The sequence below is a fragment of the Pocillopora damicornis genome, chromosome 1 (assembly GCF_964200805.1).
Source record: "Pocillopora damicornis chromosome 1, jaPocDami1.2, whole genome shotgun sequence".
NCBI lineage: Eukaryota > Metazoa > Cnidaria > Anthozoa > Scleractinia > Pocilloporidae > Pocillopora > Pocillopora damicornis.
In genome coordinates, this window is record NC_142670.1 from 39,369,582 (window position 1) to 39,394,060 (window position 24,479).

The 24,479-nt window shown below is 39.7% G+C and overlaps 5 protein-coding genes and 1 pseudogene across 11 annotated transcripts in view; 3 read left to right on the forward strand and 3 right to left on the reverse strand.

Annotated features, from left to right (window-relative positions):
* LOC113671115 (neurochondrin) overlaps window positions 1–24,479 on the forward strand; it is a 143,474-nt gene that overhangs the window by 39,577 nt on the left and 79,418 nt on the right. Inside the window, exons 3-4 of one of the 6 annotated variants that reach the window (XR_016183494.1) lie at window positions 12,540–12,655; window positions 13,049–13,186. The exons of 2 other annotated variants lie outside the window; for them this stretch is intronic. The gene's annotated coding sequence lies outside the window, so the exon portion shown is untranslated. Of the gene's footprint in view, window positions 1–2,233; window positions 2,531–6,218; window positions 6,720–12,539; window positions 13,018–13,048; window positions 13,187–24,479 lie in introns of those variants that run through there. 3 more of the 6 variants (XM_089195802.1, XM_089195819.1, XM_089195815.1) reach the window with 3 other exon arrangements.
* On the reverse strand, window positions 3,980–4,963 carry LOC149053790 (uncharacterized). The gene has a single exon (XM_089195936.1). The coding sequence runs from the start codon at window positions 4,946–4,948 to the stop codon at window positions 4,421–4,423; it is 528 nt and encodes a 175-aa protein (XP_089052062.1). The 5' UTR covers window positions 4,949–4,963; the 3' UTR covers window positions 3,980–4,420.
* On the reverse strand, window positions 10,251–12,505 carry LOC149053791 (uncharacterized). Its single transcript, XM_089195839.1, has one exon. The coding sequence runs from the start codon at window positions 12,282–12,284 to the stop codon at window positions 10,737–10,739; it is 1,548 nt and encodes a 515-aa protein (XP_089051965.1). The 5' UTR covers window positions 12,285–12,505; the 3' UTR covers window positions 10,251–10,736.
* Window positions 13,019–14,489, reverse strand: LOC149053792 (uncharacterized). The gene is made up of 2 exons (XM_089195976.1): window positions 13,818–14,489; window positions 13,019–13,414 (listed from the first exon to the last, which is right to left on the reverse strand). Exons 1-2 carry the CDS (start codon window positions 14,487–14,489, stop codon window positions 13,019–13,021), a joined length of 1,068 nt encoding a protein of 355 aa, XP_089052102.1.
* LOC149053793 (uncharacterized) lies at window positions 15,306–23,514 on the forward strand (annotated as a pseudogene). Its single transcript, XR_016183517.1, has one exon. The product of XR_016183517.1 is annotated as an uncharacterized LOC149053793 (transcript).
* On the forward strand, window positions 21,424–23,514 carry LOC149053794 (uncharacterized). The gene is made up of 2 exons (XM_089195928.1): window positions 21,424–21,694; window positions 21,902–23,514. Exons 1-2 carry the CDS (start codon window positions 21,424–21,426, stop codon window positions 22,237–22,239), a joined length of 609 nt encoding a protein of 202 aa, XP_089052054.1. The 3' UTR covers window positions 22,240–23,514.

Consider the following 24,479-nt stretch of genomic DNA (forward strand, 5'->3'; position numbering starts at 1 on the left):
CATGTAAATAAGCATTTTATGTTGCTATGATATATATAATAAACTTTCTGTTGCTAAGAGTGACGTGTTTCTTTGTTTGACCACACCTTTGTTTACATTTCCGGTTTCAATCCGTTGCTAGGATATGGGCTATGTGAGCGTACATTACTACTAGGTGCTAATGTTACACAAATATTTGAATAAGAACACATAGAAGCGGAAGATGTCTCTTTAAAAGTAAACGAAAACTTCTTAAATATTCCATCTTTTTCTACGACTAAAAGAATTTCAAAATTAAAAAGCCGGATACGATAAACTTTAGACCATTAAAAATAGGAAACTTAGGTGAGAATTCACAGCTCTGATATAGGGAAAAAACCTATCTTAACTACAGTAGAGCAGCTTAGGAAATAAAAGTGGAAGAGCAATTAGAAATTTCTGCTTATCTATGCAAGGTTGGTGTGGAAACTATCGTATGAAAGGAAGTAAAAATTATGAGTATCAACTCAGCTGCCAACTACCATGAGAACCGATTTTCCAGAGAGACCATTAACACTTGTATTTACCTAAAAATTCACCAGTAATGAACAACAAAGGTACCGAATACAGGTATACAATGAAATCAAGAAACAAAGCAGAAATCTCTAAGTTTACTACACAAAAACTGCTGTGGCTTTTTTTTGTATATTTTTTTGACTTACTAGAATGAAAGGACTGAAATAACCCGAATGAATTGAAAATGGTTAAATATAGAGAGTTTACGAATATGTTCCAAACAAACACACGGAAGAATCAGCAAATTTTCCCGTAACAAATCGTATAACAGTTTAATCGGAGGTTGATGATGACAGTTTGGACAAGTAGGCGCAATCCCCCGCTTTCTTGTGTTTCAAATCATTGTCGTAAACAGGAATCAATGTGGAGAGGCTGACGGCAACACTGTGTAGTTTCATGTGAGGGAGTCAAGCAGATCAAACAGTTGTTGTCTGAAATGAGAAATAGAACCATTTAAGTTTAATGCTTTCTTACTTTGTGTGAAAGACAACACATTATGCGTTGTAGTAACGCTATTAATGGTGAAATTAACACCAAAGCTACAAAGACATGAATGAGATGGGGTTCTCTTGTTATCGCCTTTCTTACTTTCAATCTCAAAATCACCAATCACCTCTTCCTCAATATGTGGTGGGGCCTATTTCACTATCTCCCTTTGCAGTCCTTTGGCTAGCTTCGCTTTTTTAAGGCTCCCATCTCGATTCTTGCGTTTGTGAGACATCACCACTGCATCAGGAACATCATCTCGGCATTTATTTTGCACTTGTCAGTTTATATTCTATACCAACTTTCCTGTTTTTGAAGGAGAATAATTACACCAAATTTCCCCTTTTACAAGATTAATCACCTTCAAAAAGCTCAAGTTGATTAAAACTACATAAAAAGCCATGACAGGCGACGGTTACAGTCTAACACGAATTACAGTTACGATCTAATAACTGTTTACAGCTGACTGTATTGGAACTGGTAGCATTTACTCATTGCTGAACTGAATTACAAGCTGGTATTCCACAGGGAACTCATAAATAATGATGTCCTTAGTCTAATACGGTTAGAAACAGTAACAATACAAATCCAACGTTCTAATGAGTAACAAAATAGTCAATAAAAAAGTTCAGACAAGATTGAGCAAAATAAATCGAAATCTTGGAACGGCTGCCTTATTCGATTTTGCTAAACATCCTAGAGTTGACACACTCATTGGGATTTTGTGTTGTTCCCAACACACATCTCTCAAGCAATTTAGAGTCACTTTAAGTCGTAAAAGTTGGTTTCAAGACTTCAAGAAAGATTTCAGGCCAACAGTTAACACAACTGTATGTAGACGTCCCTGTTGTTTCATCTTGCTTCCATTTACACCAAGAGGGTTCATCTGGTGGACAAAATCGATGCTGTTTTGCAAGGTTATCTGACTTAGCATCGTTGCGATTCTCCATAATGTTTTTTTTTCATTGCATAGACTGCAACCTCCACCTTCCTTCTTGCTGGATTAGATTTCCTAATGGTGTTTTGCCGAATTGCAAGTCCATAATATTTCTTAATTTTTGCATGGGACAGTCTCCCTATACCGCCAATAGGTCTACCATCAGCTAGTTTCTCTTTAGTTCTGGCCTCTAGGTTCAAGAGATGTTTTTTTCTTGTACATGTTCCACACAGTCTAATTTCTCCACTTTGATGGCACCATAAACATTTTTTATAGAATTAAAGGCCTTACTATCGCCATCACGGTTATGGTGTTCCGGTGACCTTTCCCACAAGACTACAGCTCCTTCACACTCCATTGCTGGTGAACTACCAGCAAAGTTAAGGGGGCCCTCTGGTTGAAATCCAACAGTAAAGAAGGTCATAACTAGAACAGTCACAGAATCATAATCATTAATAGTAAACTGCTGAAAATTGGCAGGAGGCAAGTACATGACCCTACCTACCAGCCAACAAGTAAAGTTGACCAGGTTTGTTTATTCCTAGTAAATAATAAACAAAAACAAAAACTCTATCATTTTAAACTATTCTTCTGCCCCCTCAAATTCAAAGCTCAAAATACATCCAATTGGGCTGGTTTTAAGCATCATGGATCTACTTACAAAGCACTACAAACCTATCGAGCAAAATCGGGTTTCAATCGTTAATGTTGCCATGGCAACGAATTCATTCCAAGAAAAGATTAACTCCTCAAAACTTCAACACTTTTCAGTCAAACTGAATTTTGCTCAATAGGTTTGTAGTATGTTATGTCTCAAATATTTGTGGCAAATTCGGAGCTGTTAGCACAAATACATCCTGAGAAATTTAAGGGGGCACCCAAATAATCATGAAAAACCCATATTTGCAGGAAATGTGATTTAAAAGGAAATGTTATGGAAACATGGGTTCAAGTTAGCTTTTACAATAAAAACACAGTGTGTTGGTAGAACTGCTTTAAAAGAAATATCCCTAAAGTTATTTTTTGGTCTTCTGAGTAGTTTTCCTCTTTTTGGGTCCATTACAAGGTTCTATTTCTCCAAAAGCTCCAGCTGCATAAGTTACACCCTCGCCACGAATCCTTAGATCTTCATTATGCTGTTTAGCCTGTCTCCTGGCAACTCTGTATTTCTTGTGCTGATCTTGCACTCTCTTCTCTGCTTGTTTAATTCTCTCTGAATCCCTTCTCCTAGCTTCCATTTTGGCAGTATCACTCACAGTGAGCCCAACCTTCTCCATGATAGCATGTTTCGCGGAGGCACCACCACTGAAATGTAAGGCAGCTGACAAAGCAGCCAGCTGCACTCTCCTTCTGCCATGCCACTTGTGTTTGGGACATTTGTTCCATACCAGGGAGTTGATGGACTCATTAGCATTCTGGGTATAGCCAGGCAAGCACCTTGCAAGACTAAACTCAGAGATTTGCATTGGAAAATCAAATAAAATTTCACTGTTATAGTTTGAAACTAAAAATTAATTCTTTATGTTGAAGAGAATCAGAAGAAAGATGGTACATTAACTACCTTTTGGAAAAGTCCCAGAGGATTTGTACTCCATCATCTCCAACAAGGCTTTTGTAAACTTCTCGAACATTGGCCTATTGAATGCAAAATATAAATGATAAAGAAAAAAAAAGCTACTGGTAATATAAAAATTATTAACAGCTGGGAAATGGGGTTTTATGGAGGAAGAAGAGTCAACAAAAGAATAACAAAAAACTTCAGAGAAGGGCAAGAACTAGGTAATTGTACTTGGCAATCCATATTCAGTTTAAATTATATAATAGTTTTGAATTTCCCTAACATTCACCTTATTTTTACGTGTCAAAGAAGGTACCAATACATATATTGAAGAATCACCAACTCAGCCATTATTTTCTTTAACCCTAACCTGAAATCAGGCTCTATTTTTGTTTCCCTTTGAAAATAACATTCCGGCGGGCAAGGCAAAATGAAAATAAAGAAAGTATGAGAATTGCTAAAATTGGGCCTGATCTCAGGTTACTTTAACCCCCACCCTCTGCTATTGAGGGCATTTGAATTTTACCCTTTCAAAGATTTAAATTTTTATTACCCTAAAGAAAACAGAGAATCAAAGTTCTAACATATTTCTCCCTTCAGAAATGGCCCTTGAAATTCTGACCCTGTGGATTTCTTTATCTCTCAGCAGACGGTCTGGGCAGTCAGTTGGAAAAGGATCACTATTTCCCTTGCTTTTGGCATGCAAATAAGGGTTACTAATACTGTAATTTATAACAATGGGTTCACAGTGCCCTTATGACGTCATGACGTCACAGAAATGCCTCTGAACATTTTTGAAGGCCTACACGTAGCTTTTATCTCTTTTCATTGATACGGGGGTTCTTGGAATTTCAAGCGTGAGCGAAAAAAGATAATAATAAATAAAATACGAAAAAAGGTGAAAACTACAAAAGTGTTACACTTACTGTAAGAGCCTTGAGCAAGCGTCTCGACTTTTTTTCCCGCCCTTTTTGGCTTTGGTTGATGTTCTCTTCGATCCTCTGTTCGAGGCGCTGGTTGAACTCTTCCTGTTTCTGTATAAATGATTTAAGGTGGTCAAGAATTTCCACCGTTACTTGACCTCCTTGTACACTTTCATCGGCGTTCACGTCCAGCAATGGCGCGAGAACACGATTGATTCGGCCACCCTCGTTTGTGGGCCTTGTTGGAACTATCGGTGTACTAGCGCTCGATTGTGAGTTTATCGATTCAGCTGTCGATTGTAAGGGTTGCGGGGTGGTTGTAGCTGAGGAGCCACTAGGAGATGCTGATGAACTTGAAGCTGAAGGAGGTGTTCTTGATACGTTTGAACCGCCACCATTCGATGTTGAGGACGACCTTGACCTTTCAGGCGTTTTTCCGTTGGCATTCCTCATACCCGATGTCTCCTCGACTCGACGTCTGCTTTCTCTGTCTGGGCGCTTTCTGGCCATGGAAAATAAACTGGTACTTATCGTAACGAATAAAGAACGGATCGATCGAGCGGCAAGAATAAGTCTCTCAAATACGAAGGAAGAGATGAAAATGGCGCTCAAAGTTTGAATGCGTAATGCGTGGTGAGTATTTGTATATGTTTTCTTATATTATAAAATGGGTTGTTGTTGTTAATTTCGATTTTTATCTTCTTTGACAGTTCATAATTGTCTTCAGAATATCGACAATCAAAACCATGAGACATTTACAATGTCGTCAAAATATAGTTATGTATCGTTTACCCAAGTGGATTTTTAATGGTCTCTAATTTTCATTTATCGTAGATACGTGGAATTGATTTGATAGAAACGGTAGCAGGATTTAGTGTCTTAGATTTTTTATGTCCAATTGATGGTAAAATCCGAGCGTTGATATGTATATGTGGTGAAGAATTTACACATCAGCTAAACGTAATTGATGTGGATGATGATGATGATGATGACCACATAGTTTTGAGTGTTTCAAAAATTAGGAGGTATACCAATTCTCGTTCTCAATTTCAATTTCTCTTAGATGAACATCTTCGATTTGGCAGCTACGTATGATTATCCCGTAGTAAAATGGCATTTAACTTCACCTAAAACGTGCTCAATTTCAATTTCTCTTAGATAACTGTCTTCGATTTGGCAGCTACATATGCTTACACTGTAGTAGAATGGTGTTTATACCCCACCTCACCTAAAAAACGTCTAAAGAAATGTACAAATGTAGAAATGTGTTTATGTGGAAAGAGGTTTACACATCGTATAGTATTAAATCGCATTAGAATGTCGCTTTCTATAAAAATAATAGAAATAAAGAGATAATATTTATTTTTCGATTTTTTATTAGAACGATCTTGAAGAAATTTGCAGATTACGACGTATTCGTAGTTATGATTTGTTATCAACTATCTATCTAAATAGATATACACATTTATTAACATGTGGGATACCTAGAATAATATTAATTCCAAGAACAAGAACTAAATATTGAAAATTGGTTTTCAGTGGGCGTTTGGTGCCTGGTCAAAACGCGTGTGGAATCCTTTGATAACGTGGGAAGATCGTGATATTCAATTATTTGACATTGATGTTAAACCTTATGCGTATCATTTTCATTTCATTTTTTTGGCTCCTACCTTATCGTTGAGAGTTACTAATATACCATATAGAAAAAAAGATTTTAACTGGCAAAGAGTTACTCCGCTTGAATCGGTATTTACAGTCGATGATTTTTATTAATTTTCAGTTTCGATCTAAAGAGTGGAGAGAGTTTACACCACAACGACGTGTTTTATTAAATGCTGTTCCGCGCACATTTTCTTTTATTTATACTTTTAACACTGAAGATGATATGATTGTCCATCCCGTATTACGCCAAAAAAGGAAAAATTTTTCATGCTGTTATTGTATTGCAACATTTAATAAGTCACATTCAGACCATGTTCATTTAGTAGTTGAAGGATGTACGAGTTCTTATTGTGTTTTTTAATCTTTTATTTTAGTTTCGTTTTTTTGGATGGTTAAACGTTGGAAATCAGAGTAATACGTTGTTGTTACGTTTAATTGCAAATAGAAAATTTAATTTTAAGTACGATTTTGTAGATGATTTTAGGTTTTTTGCTAAACCTGTAGAAAGAAGCAACAGAAAAACTTTAACTTTTATTAAACAAGTTGAATTTGTAAATGATGATAACCATGTACATACCTACTATCATATGATGTAATAAAACACATTATTGTTTTGATTTTATTTTAGTTTCGTTATCGTGTGTGGAATCGAAATGTATGGTGTCCGTTGCGATCTTATGGAATGACTTATTGCGGTCAAACTATGTTCTTTCTCAAAGATAATATTTTATATATTCGTTTTATGCATAAAAACACAGGAAACTTATTTAAAAGTCGTAAACAACCTGGATACATTGGACTTCTTTATAATAAAATATCAAATTCTAGTGTAATACACACTGTACCAGTTATAAAAAAAGAAATAGATCAATTAATAATACAAGGTCACATTTTTTGATTTTTATAGTTTCGATTCCATTCGTGGGGAAAACACATGTTTGGACTATTGATTGATGCAAACGAGAGGAGCTTTTCTTCTTTATTATTTAAGTTTCATTTTCCGACCAATCATTCTGTTCACAATATTCAAATGAAACGAAGAAGTTCTGATATAAAGCGAATATTTGGTATTTGTTTTAAAGCAGTAGATGATAATATAACAAACGATTTTATACATCCTACTACATTAACTGATTCGATATATTGCTACGTGTGTCAATCGGATGATTAATTTTTTCTAGTTACTTTTCAACACATGGACCTGGACACCGCTGTTGATGCCAAGAACTCTGTTCAGTCATTATTCTTTTCATTTTTTTTTTTAAATCGCGTAATGCGATACATTGTATTCTTGTTGTAAGGGATACTTCTGCACCTATATATCTTAATTTTTGCATCGGACAGTCTCCCTATACCGCCAATAGGTCTACCATCAGCTAGTTTCTCTTTAGTTCTGGCCTCTAGGTTCAAGAGATGTTTTTTTCTTGTACATGTTCCACACAGTCTAATTTCTCCACTTTGATGGCACCATAAACATTTTTTATAGAATTAAAGGCCTTACTATCGCCATCACGGTTATGGTGTTCCGGTGACCTTTCCCACAAGACTACAGCTCCTTCACACTCCATTGCTGGTGAACTACCAGCAAAGTTAATGTCACATCGATGTTCCAATAACCACTCCTCAAATTCTTCTTCACTTAAACCTTTTGCTTTATTTAAAGCACATTTCTGGCATGCCTTTGAATAATACAATACAATGGTGTGCTTTCACAGGCAGGCAATAACATACTCTTTTCTGTGCTCAATTCTAATGTCTTTTATCTTGGCTAGGACTTCGTCGGTATCGACTGATTCGACTTCGCACTTCTCGTTTTCACAGTTGCTCTCGTTCAAAGTAAATGAGCCAGTTTCGTCAAAGAAGGAGTCCGATAGTTTAGGCCGAGAGCAGAAAGCACATGTCCATTCCAAGTCGGGATGTTGTAAGTAGTATTTGAACCCGGTAACGGTTAATTTGAGACATTTTGCGTGGGACTAAGTATCACAAGACGAGCACAAAATGGCGTCTTGGTTCTTTCTCACTGGCTTACTACACACGCCGCATGGAAACTTGGGCTTATCTTTGCCTTTCGCAGGGCCAGGGTTAGACGATATATTGCCGCAGACGAGGAGGTCCCGTTGTATTTGGAAGGTACTCGCACCATTCGCGCTGTACTGAACTCTACCAGCGAAATATCGGTTCGCTCGAGAACGACGTATGAAAGGAGCGTTGACCACATGCTTTTCTAGGAAGAACACGTCTGAAGCCTTGAATCTGCGTTCCACATGCGAATACGGACAAATAGTATCCTTATATTCAAAAGTTAGGTCAGGCAATACCCGTATAATAACGCAGAGGTCAAGAATTAAGCCAAAGTTACGAGCGCTTAACATTCCGTGTGTCCTCGTGGACATGACCTTCAAGCCGTGGCCGGTGTTTAGGTGGAAAACCATTAGTTAGAGAGTGAATAACTTTACTATCCTGCCTGTACCTGTGGTCTCTTCGGGTATACTCTTCTCATGGACAGTGATGTGAATTTAAACCAGTTCGTTTCCTTGTTTTTCGATCTTCCAACGAGAGAAGAAAGTAGTCTAACGTAGTAGTCTAAGTAGTCTTGAAAGGACATGATAGTCCAACACTTCACCACTGAAATGATGCAAACCACTCCAGTTAATGAGGTTGTTGGAAATCCCGGTACTGCAACACTAGTCACTCGCGTAGTTTTGATTCACTTTCTTTATTCACAGTTGTCACTCCCTTCGTCTTGCGGCGATCCTAACTTATCACAAAAACCACAATATCCTAAAAACACCCTTGTCTACAGTTACCACCCCTACGGAAAAGAGAGGTGTAATTACTGTACTAACTGGGATAAAGAAATAGCAGACCGCTTTTTGTCTGCATTTTACGAGTTAGATAATAAACAACAGTCACACATATCACATTTAAAAAGTTTTATTAGTTACAAAAATGGTGTGCAATAAAAAGTGTTGCATTATGGTTGTCTCTGTTGTAATTAGTATTGAGTCATGTAAATCCATCTAAGAGTGGTGGTTCTGCGTCGTCTTCAAAAGGTACAAACCCGAAACCGACACAGCCATGAAAACTGGATTATTCATAGGTAGCGGATCAATGACAATACTTCCTTTTAACTTGTTCTTGGCTTCTGGTTCTCTTTTTTGGCATAAGGAGTAACTCTCTTGGTGGTTGCCGTCTTCTTCTTGGTTTCTGACATCTTGGTTTCTTGCTTTCTTGCTCTCTACTCTGTGAAAAAAGTACACCTGGCGAAGCTTTTCTGGATTCTTAGTTTTAAACCTTTTTTCCTAAAACATGCTTTCAGTGTGAGACAGTACAGTTGAACCTGTCTGCAACAGCCACCTTGGGGACAGAATATAGTGACCCTTGTAGAGATGTTTTAAACAAAAATATTTTCTTGAACTGGCTGTCATACTATTGTGAGGTGCCCGCTGGCAGGTTTGATTGCATTGCCTAAATGTTGTCTATTACCTTGCTGTTGCGTTCACAACTTCATTTGAGGTCACATACAACGCCGAATGCACCTCTTCCGTGCCCCGAGCAATAGTCGACTTTGTGCAACCCGAGTAAAAATCCACGAAAACATCAGTTAGGTTTGCAATGTTTTGAGGGTCGTCGACGAAAACTCCCAAAGAGTTTCTGCTTCCAGCTTTTAAAAGTGCCTCTTTAGAGTTTGTCTTTGTGCAGTGGTTCGTCATACCTATAGGAAAAAACAGCGTGAAAATAAGAAAAAGAATCTCACTTTCGTAAAAACGTTCAGTTTCATCTAACATTTTCGGGAAAATAATACTGAAGCCGCCCTTGTAGTTTCGAAAAGCCTCGAGTTCCGCTAGGGTGACCGGACGGATAAAAATTCTATAGCATACTTGGAATGCATTTCTAGAGATCCAGAAGTGCTTTGGATAGCCTAAAACGACTTTTCAATGCATTTAGGAGGAAACGGTGGTTGGGTGTCCCTGTCAACTCCCAAACAAACTCTGTATTTAACAATCACACATAAGCGACCAGCTTCAGTTACGGACCCGCCTTTTTACCTTTAAGGTGGTACAACCCTCAAAAAAAACAACATTTTTTCATATGTTTTTTTACAAAAAGTTATCTATATCACCTAAATTGACACATGGAGACAACTGTATTTTTGCAGTTTTTGACTTGATATTTTATTATTGCTGCTGAGAATTAGCAAATGATGCCCCCTGGTGGGCAACCAAACAAGAACAGTCATAACTCTTTAACATTAGATTAAAAATTCACAAAATTTTTAGACAATGATCTTTACATGCACCTGCATGCAATGAACTACAGAAACACCTCTCAGTCATATAGAATGGAAAATATTAAAGAAAACACAACAACTTTCAGGAATTGATAAGATGAGCAATCTCATTTTGGTCATTTAACAACAAAAGATGCACCTAAGTGTATGTTTCTAGTTCATTGCATGCAAAAATATACTGAGATCTCTCACTCCAAAAATGAGAAGAATTGAATAAAACGCTGGAAAGTTATCTTTGCTAGCGTGTCGGTAGTTTCATAAAATTCGAAATTGAGAGAAAACTGGTTTAAAGTTTTTAAACTGATTTTTTCAAGACTTGAACACAGTTTCCATGAATTGAATTGTTCAAAACTGACCAGGGCCATAGCTGACTCCTTCAGTTTGCTTATTATGGTCATCTTTTCGTTTTTTAAGGCCCCTAATCACTTTGCGTCGCTTCTTGGTAGTAGCTTTGCTTTTATGTTGCGCAATATTAACTCTAAGCTGGTCTTGGAGTCTGCAACCCTCCACGGTATATTTGCCAGAAGGAATACCAAGGGCTTGGAAAAGCTTAATAATACTCATTGAACCAATATTAAAATAAGAAACAGCATCATAAAGTCCTAATTCTAATGTCTCCCTTCCAACATAAATTTCTTTTGGAATCCTTTGCCATACCATGCCATTCAAAGACTCATTTTGATTTTGTGTCTTGCCATGTAAGCACTTCTGCAATAAGTTGTTCTCACTAAGTCGAATATATTCAGGCTTTAGCTTGGCAATAACAGGTAAAGGAAGGCCAGGTCCATGCTTAAAGAGATTCGTATGGTTGGCTTTGTCCTTTTGATACTTGCACCAACTTGCACTACCTGTTGGGCAGTGGTCATGAAGTGGGCGTGCCTCACTTGAGGCACAATGCATGAGGCTAGCATGGATAGCTTTCTTCATTCCAGCCAAATTTCTAACATTGGACCTTATGGCAATGCCATAATAGTTCTGCAGTTTATCAATTAGACTATCTGTGAGTTTCCCTCTGCCTCTAAGGCCTGGATTGTTACGTTTTAATTTGCGAAGTGCAGTTCCAACCCTCTTCTGCACATGACCAATGCATTCTTTCTTTTCCACTAAAATTCCAGCATCTTGATAAATATTCTTTATCCTGTAAAAACTCTTGCTGTCCCCATCCCCATAAAATTCAGTGTACCTGAGATTGTGCAGCTCAACAGACCTTTGAAATATGCACTCTGCACCCTCTGGTTCCATAGCAGGTGCTGATCCCTGGAAATTTGACTTGCAAGTGGTGTGATCAGCTCTCCACATCTGATATTCGAGAGAATTCTTGTCCATTTGTTCATGCCGCTCACACTGTTTGCATCCTTGGCTTAGGGCCTCCACATCAAGAACCTTTCCTGTGTCCATAGATATGACAGTCACACAACCATTGCGTGACGAGTAGCCTCTCTTTTGCCATGTTCCGTCACAAGAAACACCACAGTTCACAGGTAGACCTTCAGAAGAATTTACATCCTTCTTGAGAGATAAAACTTCTTCTCCTGCCTTTTTCATTGTTTCCTTTGCAATCGCTTTCATGTGACGGCCGATTACGCGCGAGTTGCTGAGGAAAGCTTTCTCAGTTGGAGGTGGAGGCATGTTCATAATTGTGCAGAATTTCCTTGCACCAGCATAACCCTTTCCAAGAGTTCTCATACCATAAACGATTCGCCGATTTACTTCAAAACTCTTTCCTTGCTTTTTTGATGTGCAAAATGAATGTTTCCATCCACACTGCTCGCACAGCAAACGCAAAGTTGACGCACATCCCTTCCGTTTCAAATTATCTTCCATAAACAAAAGACTGAAATCGCCGCATTCGCCACAACGTAGCAAAGAAAAAACGGACGATAGCACCTCCATATCACAGAACCTGAACCCTGTAATGGATGGACTGGTTTCCTCTTTATCTACCTTGATCAGCTTAGGCTTGGGTTTGTCTTCTTGGGAAGTTGATTGAAGCTTTCGATACGAAGCCGAAGATTCCTTCGCTTCGCTCTGATCATGTGAAATGCCGTCTGTGGATTCACGTATCCCACTCGAAGCGCTTTCGACAACAATCGACTCGGAGCAACTTCAGAATACCCCGCAACTGACACGCCCTCTTTAAATCTACAGGTCCGCTAACCCGAAGTGAATGAATAAGTATTAAACTAAGTGCTACCGTGGTCCGCAGTGTTTTACTAAAGTGCTACCGCGGTCCGCAGTCCTGTAGTGGATGAATAAGTTATTGGGTAAGTGTATGGGGTAAGTGTATAATTTAAGTGCTACCGCGGTCCGCGGTCCCGTAGTGGATGAATAAGTTACGTTATAATTTAAGTGAACAAAACAAAAGCGATATTTAATGCAATAAACTTGTTTTAATAGTACAAAAAAGACTGACATAACATGTTTGTGGAATTGTGATTCATCGCTCATTTAGTACAAGCTATTAGTAAAACTATAGTTTCTTTACTATGAGTTAAAATGTTAGAACGTTTCCTTATAATACTAATGGTGTTCTACCGGAATTAATTGATGAACAATGTAAAGAAAATGAATGAAAGTTATATGTCCATGTTCGTTTTCGTAATGAAACGGAGTTGTTACTGCTACAGTTAATTTGTTATGTAATTGTTCGTTTGCAGATAATCTCTCATTGGTGCCGTAATGTCATTATGCAATGGCTTTACAAATGCCGTGTCGAATTCGGTTGAATTGACATTGGTACTGTTCGGCCAAGGATTTGGCTTGCTCTTTATAAATAACTTGCCGGTGCTTCTTGCGCGTGGAATGCGGAACTCAACAACTCTTCCAAAACCATCCTGCATCAAAGACTCCGTGACGGCATTGAATTCATCTTCGGCAATTTCTCGGGCTGATCTTTTTCTATGTTTAAAGGAGCGATATGACACCACTGGACCTTGGGAGATTAAAACGTTGTCACGGACCATTTGAGTAGTGGGTTGTTCGATGGTTTTGTCACATGCTGAGTTGGTGACTTCTTTAAGAAACTAAAAAAAAAAAAGAAAGAAACTAATTAAAAACCAAAATAACGGGTAAACAGGTAAATGTAGCTGTATAGCCGTTGAAATTTGCATGTGAAAAATTGGCCAGCGATTTCTGATTCGTTTTGGTTTTGTTTTGCACTAAAATAAAAATGGAACGCGCTTTGGCTCCAGCGCTTTAAAGCATTCGCTTAGAGGATATAAATACAACTCAAAACTCAAAGCAGACCGAAATGTGTAAAGTTGTCTAAGTTATGACTAAATAGATTGTTGGTCTTTGCGCGCGCAATTTCTATCAGCGATTAGAACACGGCAAGTATCTGGTACTAATAATTAGAACATAATTGTTATGTATGCGCAATAAAGGTAATTAATCCAGAAAGGAAGTTTGTTTTTTACGAATGCGTACCTGACATAGTATTTCCTTCTGTGTCTCTAGGTGAGTTACGTAGGATGCAGCGTTCTCCAGGGTTGCTTTTGTAATGGTAAGGTCTGGTTGCGTCGCTGGAACACCGGCCAACAGCTCTGTCATGGCGTGGTTAAACACGCGCAGGGCGCAGGCTACCCTGGGAATGAGTTCCGGAGTCTTCGATTTAGGCGGCACTTTGCCCTCTCGTTTGGCTTCGTTTACCTCCGCGACAAACTGGTCTATTTTCTCCCTCAGAAGTTCTTTGCCTTCATCATCAAAGACGAATTCCACGTTCTCGTCCACTCCATTAATGTTTTTGAACAGTTCAGTGTAGTCAGACACTACTTCGGTTGATAGCTGATCAGTGGCGTTCTCCATTTGGGTAAGGGTCGGGCGAAGGGCAAGTGGGGTTGCGAGAAGAATTCTGTCGACCAGGCCGTGTCCTTGGTTCATGCGAGTGATCAATTTGGCCGCGTTCACCAGTTGCGTGGATCCAAGGAGGCAGAAAGGCGTATTCGAAGGGATCACCCTGCTTTCTTCGGTAGAGTAGTGGTAGCTGCAGCGTTCCCCTGAGAACAGTTTGCAGAGTAGCTGCACGTCGCCAGATGCGGTCTCCTCATCGGATTTAAGTAGCTTGTGCAAGATGTCAAACACCTCCAGTGAGAGAATCATGGCCCTTTTCTTGTTCGCCAGCAGTTTGACCAGTCCGGACGAGGTCGTCTTGCTGATAATGGCGTTTGTGAGGTCTAGTTGCTCCAGTGGATCCTGGGCAGCATATTGGATTGCAGAAGACTTCTCTGTATGAGAGAAGATTAAGATATTAAAATCCACAGCACTGGCGCACCGTATGCGAGGTACAAGGGGAAGTAAAAAGATATTTAAAATTGATTTTGGTTGAACTTACTCGTCCCAGGATATCCAACAAATATAGTATATATATTAAGTGGCTGCTTGTGAGTTGTTACATTGACCTTTGCGTTGTTGCAGGCAAGTATGAAGCTCGTTGTAGTTAACAACGATGGTACAAAGTATCCTTCGCAGCTTCCAACCGAGATTGCCGTATTCTTAACAAAATCGTACACGTCTCAGTCGTGAAATAGCTTCTGATACTGAAACTGCACAGTGTTGAGTCGTTTTTGAAGGTTGATCCACGTTTGTTCGTGTTGTTTGTTGAGTTTTGTTACTGCATACATTTTGATGCTCACTGTTAGACTGATAAGTATTGACTGAAAGTGAACTGAAATGAGCAGGGAATAGTCCTTAGGGAGTAGTTTTGGTGGAAATACAGATTCAACCAATCAATGGCGGTGCGGCATTCATTTGTATTCAAAATTTGAGCAATTGTGGGAAAAGCGGTACTGCAAATCTGGGCTTCTTTGTTTGCGAAATCAATTGTTTAGAAACAGGTTATTGTGTTCCAGTTACAGGGTAATTGACAGCACTATTGATGTCAACGTTACAGGGAAAGTGTGATACAAATGATTGAAATTGTCATGTTAAGGCTATTGAAATAATCGTAAAAGAAGCGTGCCGATTTCAATGATGGCAACAAATTCGTGTTTTGATTTGTTGTGCAGGGCGGGATTTTTTCTGTGAGAGTAAATTGAAAGGGCGGCTAAGTTTTTTTATTGTTAATGGAAAGCGTTTTCGCATTTTCAATGTATGAGCTCTTTTAAGCTGACATGGCATTATTTTGAGCGATGTTATGTGTTAAAGTGAAAAAGGGCGTTAAGAGTAGGGTTAAATTTTTTGCGCAGTCATGAACGATAAAGGGGTTCAAGTTGCAATTGGATCAAAACGTAGGGAAACCAGTGCTGGTGGTGAAACCGAGTCAACATCACAAATAAAGACAGAGGATCGAGGGACGCAATGTGGAACGGCGTTAAGTTGCAGCTATGGACGCAACCGCGAACACCAAAAATGGTGTTATGACGACGTTTGTGCCCGATTTGCGCTGGAGAAATGAGTTTGAGTAGGTGCGAGGATCGATCGGATGGTTTCAAGTGGGAATGCAGAAAACAAGTTAACTTTAAGAAAGACAGGGCAGAGTTGTAGATACGGAAGGAAAGCTGGTTCGAAAAGAGCAGGATGTCCTTAGAAGAAATTCTGAAGTTGACTTATTGGTGGTGCCAGGATCTCAATCAGAGACAAATTAAACATGAACTTGGACTTGGAGAAAGCACGGGGGTGGACTGGGACAGTTTCTGTCGCGAAGTATGCCAAATAACACTTCTTGAGAATAGCGAAAAACTAGGCGGAAAGGGAAAGGTTGTTCAGATAGACGAAAGTAAATTTGGCAAAAGAAAGTACCACAGAGGACATCACGTTGAAGGGCAGTGGGTGTTTGGAGGTATAGAGGAGGAAACTCAGGAAATGTTTTCTGGTGGCAGTCGAGAAGCAAGACGAAGACACACTGTTGCCCATTATTCAAGACTGGATTGAACCGGGAACAATTATAGTGTCGGACTGCTGGAAAGTGTACTCCAAACTCGAGGAGCATGGCTATGAACACCGAACAGTGAACCACTCTGTAGAATTCGTGAACAAAGACGGTGATCATACCAATAAAATTGAAGGACACTGGAGGCATGCAAAGTCGAATCTGCCTAAGTTTGGTGTTCGAAAGCACCTTTTCTCCACGTATTTGGCGGAATTCATTTGGCGATACATGCATCGCGATGAAGATTTGTTTAGGGTTTTTTGAACGATGTAAAGAAAGTGTATGCCATCAATACAAGAGAACATTAATTCTTTTAAGTGTATTAGACAATATTCGAAAAAGTGTAGAACATTACCTCCTTAAAGCGTAATAGACAATTTTTGACAAAGTTTTGAAGCGTTAATCGTGCCTCGATGAGCTTCGTTATTATTCTTGCACCGGTTTCTGTTATAAATTGTGTTTGAAGTTAAATAAGATGATGTAAATAAGGCCAAGAAGTTGTATAAATTTGTTGTTGTAAAATTTATGATGTTAATAAGGAAAAAAAGTTGTAATATATTATTTTTCAAAGCGTTTGAAAAATTGGTATTGCGTAAAACGAGAAATATGCAGATGCTTGTTTCGGCTCATGGATAATAGAACAAGGTAGATACATGTTTAACTTGCTTGTTTCGGCACATGGATAAAAGAACGAGGAATATTCATGTGTAGCACGCTTTGCGTTGCGGTTCATGGATAATAGAACAAGGTATATACATGTTTAACTTGCTTGTTTCAGCACATGGATAAAAGAACGAGGAATATTCATGTGTAGCACGCTTTGCGTTGCGGCTCATGGATAATAGAACAAGGTACCAACAAGGTAAACAAAGCAAAAAGGGGTATATTTCGTGAGGTTTATATATATAGTATGTAAATTATGTCGACTGCGGGACTGCGGTAGCAGGATTTGAAAGTTCATTTCAGTTGCGGGGTATTCTGAAGTTTAGCCATCGACTCTTCTTCGTTAATTCTTGGACTATTTGAAAAGCGATTTCCATAAAATTTGCGCTTCTTGCGTCTCTGAGACGAAAATTTCGGCATTTTGATGATTGAAGCTCTCTCACTTGCGAAAATTCACAACTGAATGATTGATAATAACGGCTGTTCACCAAAACATATCAAAACGAGGCTGAAAGTCATTGTTGGGCCCCAGTCTCCCAATAGCTTACTCAAGACGCAATCAGCTTGCTTTGATCTGGGAGGAAATCGCACTTTTAGGCCCTAAAAGGACGCATTTAAAAATACGTTTCCATGGCAACGGAACAACAGTGCCTTAGAAATTGCATTTTATTACTATTTCCTGACAAATTATTCACAAAAAGACATTTGGGGCTATTAAACAAAAGCCTTTAGAAGTGAAATCGAATGGAAAAAAAATGGACTCATTTTCAACAAAAATTGCATTTTTTTTTGTAATGTACCACCTTAAAGGGTTCCTATCACGAGAGCTTCGACTATATTTATACACTCAACTTTACGACTTACCAAGAAGCGAAAGACCCATCTTTAAGCTGTAAGTCTTTCCTCTGCCTGACTTTCCTACAAACACAGACACGGGGCAGCCATCAAATGTGTTTCGTATGACATCGGCGTGGATGCCAATCGCCACACAGGCCATCGATAAAATAAGAGCACCATAGTTTTGTTTGAAAACCACTTTAGCCACCTTTATTAAAAGACAAAAAAGAAAATGTGTTAACTTAGAACGAAAAGAAATTAAATTTACGAGTATAAACTCAGCTGCTGTCTAGCATGAAAACCAATGTTTCCAGAAAGACCATTAACACCTATATTTACCTAAAAAAACCCATTTACTAGATGACAAAAGTGCCGACAAGCAGGTGCATAGTAAAAGCGAGTAATCGATAAAAATCCATTCTAAAAGCCACTGTGGTTTTTGTACATTTTATTTAACTACTGAAGAAAAAAAACCTGAATAACCGAATATTCCAAATGTGAAAGTATATGAATATATTTTTAAGATGTTTATCCCAAAACCCACGAAAACCCTAAATACAATATTTTGTGATATGTCAACAATTTACTTTTTCTGGTTATAACTAATTTGAATAACAACAATTTGAATAGAACAACTCGTTCACCATTCTTTACCGCTCAACCGGTCGAGTAAAAGAACGAGCAAATACAGAACTGGGTCTAAACCGATAAATAAATTTAAAATGTGTCCTAAAACTAAAATACATAATTTTCCCCCTAACATTCCTCCCACCTTAGACCGAGACCTTCCGGTCGAGGGAAAGAAAGATGAATGGGGGAGCAAAAATTAATGACTGCAAATACGGAAATACAAGGACGAAAGTCTATATAGAAAACGTTCCTAGAGGCCAGGTTATGGCCGTAAAGTGAGGCAGTTAAGCGAGACCTTGCTCAGCGAGCCAGCGGGCAAGTCGTACAGCTTTCTGGCAGATTGACCAGGGTTGGGTTGCCGGACAGAGCTGCGTAAGTGGAGGGTAGTGCAGGTCCTTCAAGTTCTTTATGTGGATGCGGAGCTCTGGAAAATGGATTTGGTGCAGGAGGTCTGCGAAAAGATGGACCTTTTGAAGGCTCTTAGTCCACAATATGAGCGTGGCCGGAACGGTGTTTCCCGCCTTCATCCAATCGAGCATGGTGACCTGAAGGAAGGTTTGGAGAACGACGCCCGTAGATGTGGGTGGTAAGCCCGTGGAATGAAGTGGAAACCCATGATGGGCCGTCTGGCATGCAAACGTTCGGAGTGCAGCTGCACTGTCCGGTACAATACGAGTACTGTCGAACACACGGCTGCCCGAAGACCGCGTCCTCGGACAGGCGAAGGCCAGAGCCTTAATATGGAATACTCCATCGCCATGTTGGAAGCCGGCCAGTTCAACGGTAAGAGAGAGCGTTGCCATGGGTGGTTGATTTCTTTGGTCGTGAATCGTAAGCGAAGATGTCTAAAGACTGTTGTGGCTCAAGATCTCAAGCGAACTGAGTTATATGGCATTAGGAAGAAAGGAAAAAAGGAAACACATGGCATACAAGGGAAAGTGAAAAGCGAGGTGACTTGTGAAAAATAAACACAGAGGGGAGAACGTGGTCCAGGAAAATAAAACAGGGGTTATAACTAAATAAACACATGCTGGCTAAATGAGGGTGTTGGGTTGCATTGACCGGCATGCGGGAAATAAACATGAGTTGTTGGAGTCGGTTCCTTGTGTTGAAAGAGAGAACAAATGGAGGTTAGGGACAAGAAACCGAGAGGAGGGAAATCAAGTCGAAGTACCTTGAGTAGAGGTCAGAGGGCGTAGTTCCAGCGAATTTGGCGGGGTAACTAAAGTGGGGGCTCGTTTGACGTAACGGCAAATAAACACGATTAAAATAATTAAATTAGTCCAGTGGAGGATACCGAAGACACATTTTACTTGTTTGCATGCATGACATCTTCAACCCTCACATGGATGATGTCTGAAGTCATTATGATCAAATCCCTTGTTGCACTGATCGCAAAAATAGGATCGTTCTAGAAAACCAGCGTAAGATGTGCAAGTGTCATAGTGACCAGTCTCAGAGTCATCGTGTTTCTGGAGCAAGAGGCGGATAATATGGTGTGCTTCTGGGCCTACAAATACCATCATGTAGGGGTAGGAAGTTGCCATCACTTTCAATTGGTAGTCTGGTGCTAGGAAGTCTTGAAATTTTTTCAATTCTTGGTGCCCGCATGCCCCCAAAGGTACGCCAGCATCTTCATGGAGTTGATGGGCCATTCGTGATTGAACAGTCTCACATCTTTTTACATTCTCGTAATCGATTTTCTGTCGATATCCCTCATCTTTATGGATCCATGCTTTTGCGACGCAAATGGCTCTTGCACAACACAATTCATCTGAATTTGTAATTTGAATCATGGAAGTTTTCTTTTTCAAAACTTCTGCCTTGGATCGCTTTCCCTATAGAGCTTTTTGTCTACCACTTTTACCACCTTTAGGCATTCGAATAAAGGTAAGGTCGGCGGTAAACTTAGAAGAGGATTTAAACGATTCTCCTGAATTCAATTTATTAGCCAAAAGAAGTCATGTAATTTTCAAAGCGTTCTGAATTCTTCATGATTTCTTCTACTTTGAATGTGGCTGATTGTTGGGCGTGGGCGAATTGATTCGATTGTAAGGTGAAATGGAACGCGTCATGAGATGAACATTTCTTTTGCTGAATTTGTTTCCGTATCGATCTAAAAAAAAATAACCCAAAATAAATTTCGATAAGAGTCTATCCCCTGAAACTTTTATTCAACACACTTTTTAAACTCTTACCTCGCTAACGCATTTGTAATTTCTTTTCCGATATTATCGTTTTGGGATGGAGTTCGTGTCTGCTTGAGGGTGGCCTCTTATCTTTGTTTATCCGCTGTCTTTTTCCAATTTTTTTGGGAATCCAGCATTTTGAAATTCAAAGTTAAAGAGAGCGCCACCTGATTGTTCCACACCCAAGTCTATATTGAGGGCATCCAATTGTTGTTGGTCCAATTGATCATACAATTCATTGAGTTGATCGTCAGATATTTCCCCACCAACAAGAGTTTGCACTTTTACATGATTCATGTTAAAAATCCTCAGGGTTTTTCACGTACTCCTTCACCAATTCCGTCGTGGTTTTTAGGTTTTCCTTTTTAACCAGTTTTAAGAGCTGGAAAAAAACTAGAGTTCGATGAATTTTTTGTTTGGTTTGCGCTTCGAGAATGTTCTCATAGTCAAGCATGTCGTCTTGGCACTCGGCACAGATATAGGCGATAGGGTCCTAAAAACGAAAAACATTTGTAAGGTATTAAAAATGCTGGTTGCCTGCCGCGACAGTCTTGTTTTGGACACTATCATACTGACCTCCAAAGTTTTGTTTTCTTGTTGCGTCATCTTCACTCTGTCTTTAGGTTTCTTCTCACTTTCCTTCTGCAACTTTTAAGTCTTCAGTCTGTCTATAGGAGCCTTCAGAAGCATCATTGTGCAAGTTCAAAAAACCCAGGAGTGGAATGACGAGGAATCAGCTCTCCGTCTTCACTGCCTTAAACTGCGACTAGGGAAAAGTATCAATGAAGATGTGTTCCATCTCCGACAACTTTTCGTTGATAGCGTTCAAAGCAACGACTACTACCAAATGCTAACCAGAATTCCTATTTCTGACATGAATGCTGAAACAGAAAGATTTCGGGATCAGGGTTCATTCTGTGGTGATGTAGGAGATTTGGTTATAAAAGTTTGTTCTGATCTTTTCCGAATACCCATTATCGTCGTCACTAGTCTCAATGGCACTCCATTTGTCCCCTTCATTCCTGATGACGCTGTCACTGACCGAGCCATCTACATAGGGTATACTGCTTTTGGTCCAGGACACTACGATGGGACGGCCGTAAATGAAGCTAACATTGGTAAGATTTTTGGCCTCTAGCAGAATTTTCAAAACTATCAAATTTTACAAGCCAATCAATAAGCGCTATTAGTCTACAACTTTTTTCCAACCCTCACCTTCCCCTTCCCTCTCCTCCAAGCTTATTTAATGGGTTACTGCCGTGTTACTTCCCCTTCCCCATGCAGCCTAATTTCACTTTTTTTGTTTTGTTTTTTCTGTTTCCAAGGACTAAACTCAAAAACTACCAATAAAGTATGCTCTTGTGGAAAGAACAATGCCAAGGATAGCGAAAAGGCGTCTTGTACAAAGGACGACAAGGGACACAACCATTGTCCCTGTGTGATTTCGGGGCATTTTTGTTCCCGCAATTGTAGATGCAAAAGGTGTGAAAACTCAACCATGCAAGCTACTTGCTCCTCTACAAGTGAAGTTGGATACACCATTGATGTTTCCTGCAAATGTGGCCACAACAGAGTAAAATACGATAATAAGTACATTTCCTGCCGAGATGGCCCTAGGAAGTCGAAATGTCCATGTTTGCGGGTGAACCAAGAATATGGTTAGAGTGCAGCTGCTTTAACTATGGAAATTCTAACATGAGGAAACTTAAAAGGGGTCCTACACAACTCAAACGTAAGCGTGAGCGTCCATCACCGTACAAGAAAAGAAAAAGCGCTGAGTATTTGTCCTTGCAAGGCGCAAATCCTGTAGATGGACCATGGACTAATCACGAGACTTGTCTTCTCTTCTGTGTCACCTCCCTCATAGAAGCCACCACAGTGACGCCATCGGTACAAAATATCACAGCGTTGTTTAATTACGTCACGGACTCGAAAATTTGCAAAGATAACAATTATGCGTTAAGGAGAAAAAAACTGTCACAAGTGTCTGCGAAGTTAAAAATACTAAAAGAAAAAAAAGAATTGGAAATCGCGTTATCAAGGTAACAACCACTGTTCACAAAAGAAAAATAGACATCATCTAGATTGGCTACTTTCCATGAAGGAAAAACACACACTTCTTCTTATTTCAAATATCCCACGAAAGGCAAGCCACGGCCCTGACTATTTGACTGTAAGGGATGAAAGACTGTTCAAAGTAACGATTGCAATGTTTCATGTTAAGGGCCGAGCAGTATTCTCTTCCCCACAGTTTCGACTGGATCCTTTTGGTCAGTGTCGGTGATTGAGAGCTGTCCTTGACGAAAAGTCGAAGAGAGAAACTCGAAGCTCTGTTGTGTGTGACGTCACTCATTTCAGTCAATTCCCCGTAATTCTTTATTGTGGGAAGAAGAGGTTAAAGAGGGTTTCTGAGTGATTTGAATCGGTCATTTACCGTATTTACCCGTGTATAATGCGCGCCCGTGTATAATACGCATCCCAATTTCAGACCAAATTTTGAGAAAAAAGAAAAATAAACTACTCAACAAGAAGGTGAAATTGTATAACATTATTTATTTCAATTAACTTGGCAAACTAACGAAATGACTCAGACTCGGAGTCTGACTGGAACAGTTCTCTTGCAAACGAGTCATCGAGCTCGTTGTTGCAGTCATCGTTGGCCTCGTAAACTAGGTCGTCCTCGGATCCATCAAGGCTGTTGGTGATCCCGCATTTTAGAAATGAGGATTCAATCATTTCTTCGGAAATGTCCTGCCATGCTCCTGCGATCCACGAAAGGATCAGTTCCTCGGATGGTTTCTTTTGGCGGCCACTCGCTGTAAATTCATGGATTCCCTCCGCCATCCACTCCATCCACCTCTTTCTAACACCATCTTTAAACGGCTTGTTTAAAGAGACATCCAGCGGCTGCAAGATCGAGGTTAATCCGCCAGGAATTACTGCTAAGTTCGTGTTTTCTCGTGTCAGTGCTGTTTTCACTCTTTCGGTCACGTGGGCTTCAAACGCGTCACAAACAAGCAGGCTTCTTCTCCTCCCCAGGCCACCTCTCCTCGAACACCAAACTTTGTCGATCCATGTTTTCATTCCTTCACCGTCCATCCAACCTTTCTCTTGAGCGGCGATTACAACTCCGTGCTTGTTGGCAACCTTTGGGAGAGTTTTTCTTTTGAAGATTACCATCGGTCTCAGTTTGCTTCCATCGCCAGCACAGGTCAACACGACTGTAATGCGGTTCTTTTCATTACCCGTCGTACGAATCTTGATTGTTTTCTCTCCCGAGTTGTTGATGGTTCGATTTGGCGGCATGTCAAATGTTAGTGGCGTTTCGTCCATGTTAGCAACAACATGAAGAGGATAATTGTGCTCTTTGCGAAGATCGATAATGTAGCGGTGGAATCGCACGATTTTCTCCTCATAGTCATCTGGAAGCCGCTGGGCAAGAGTTGTCTTTTGGCGAAGAGACAAGCCATTACGCTTCATGAAACGCTGACACCAGTGGTTGCCTGCTTTAAACTGCCCTTGTGGAATCCCACATTTCTCGTTCTTTGCCATGTCGAGGGCCTTCAGCCTCACCAGCGATGGTAAAATGGCGAGACCATTGTTCCGTTTCTCTGTGAACCATGCTCTTGCCTCGTGCAGAAATTTGTTTGATCACAGTGCTAGTTGCTATGTATTTATATTGATAGATAACTTATGTGAATATTTACCACACAAGATTATCACACTGCACAGGCAGTTTTGATTGTTGAACCTCTCAGTTACTCCAACTGTACCTTGAAGTAATTACTTTATGTTAGAACAACTTACCTGTGACTGTGTAAACATCCAGTTTGTCTAAGTGCTTTGAATAAACCCCAAAAAAGGCATCTATGTCCTCATGGGTATGTCCCACTGGGAGAAAGT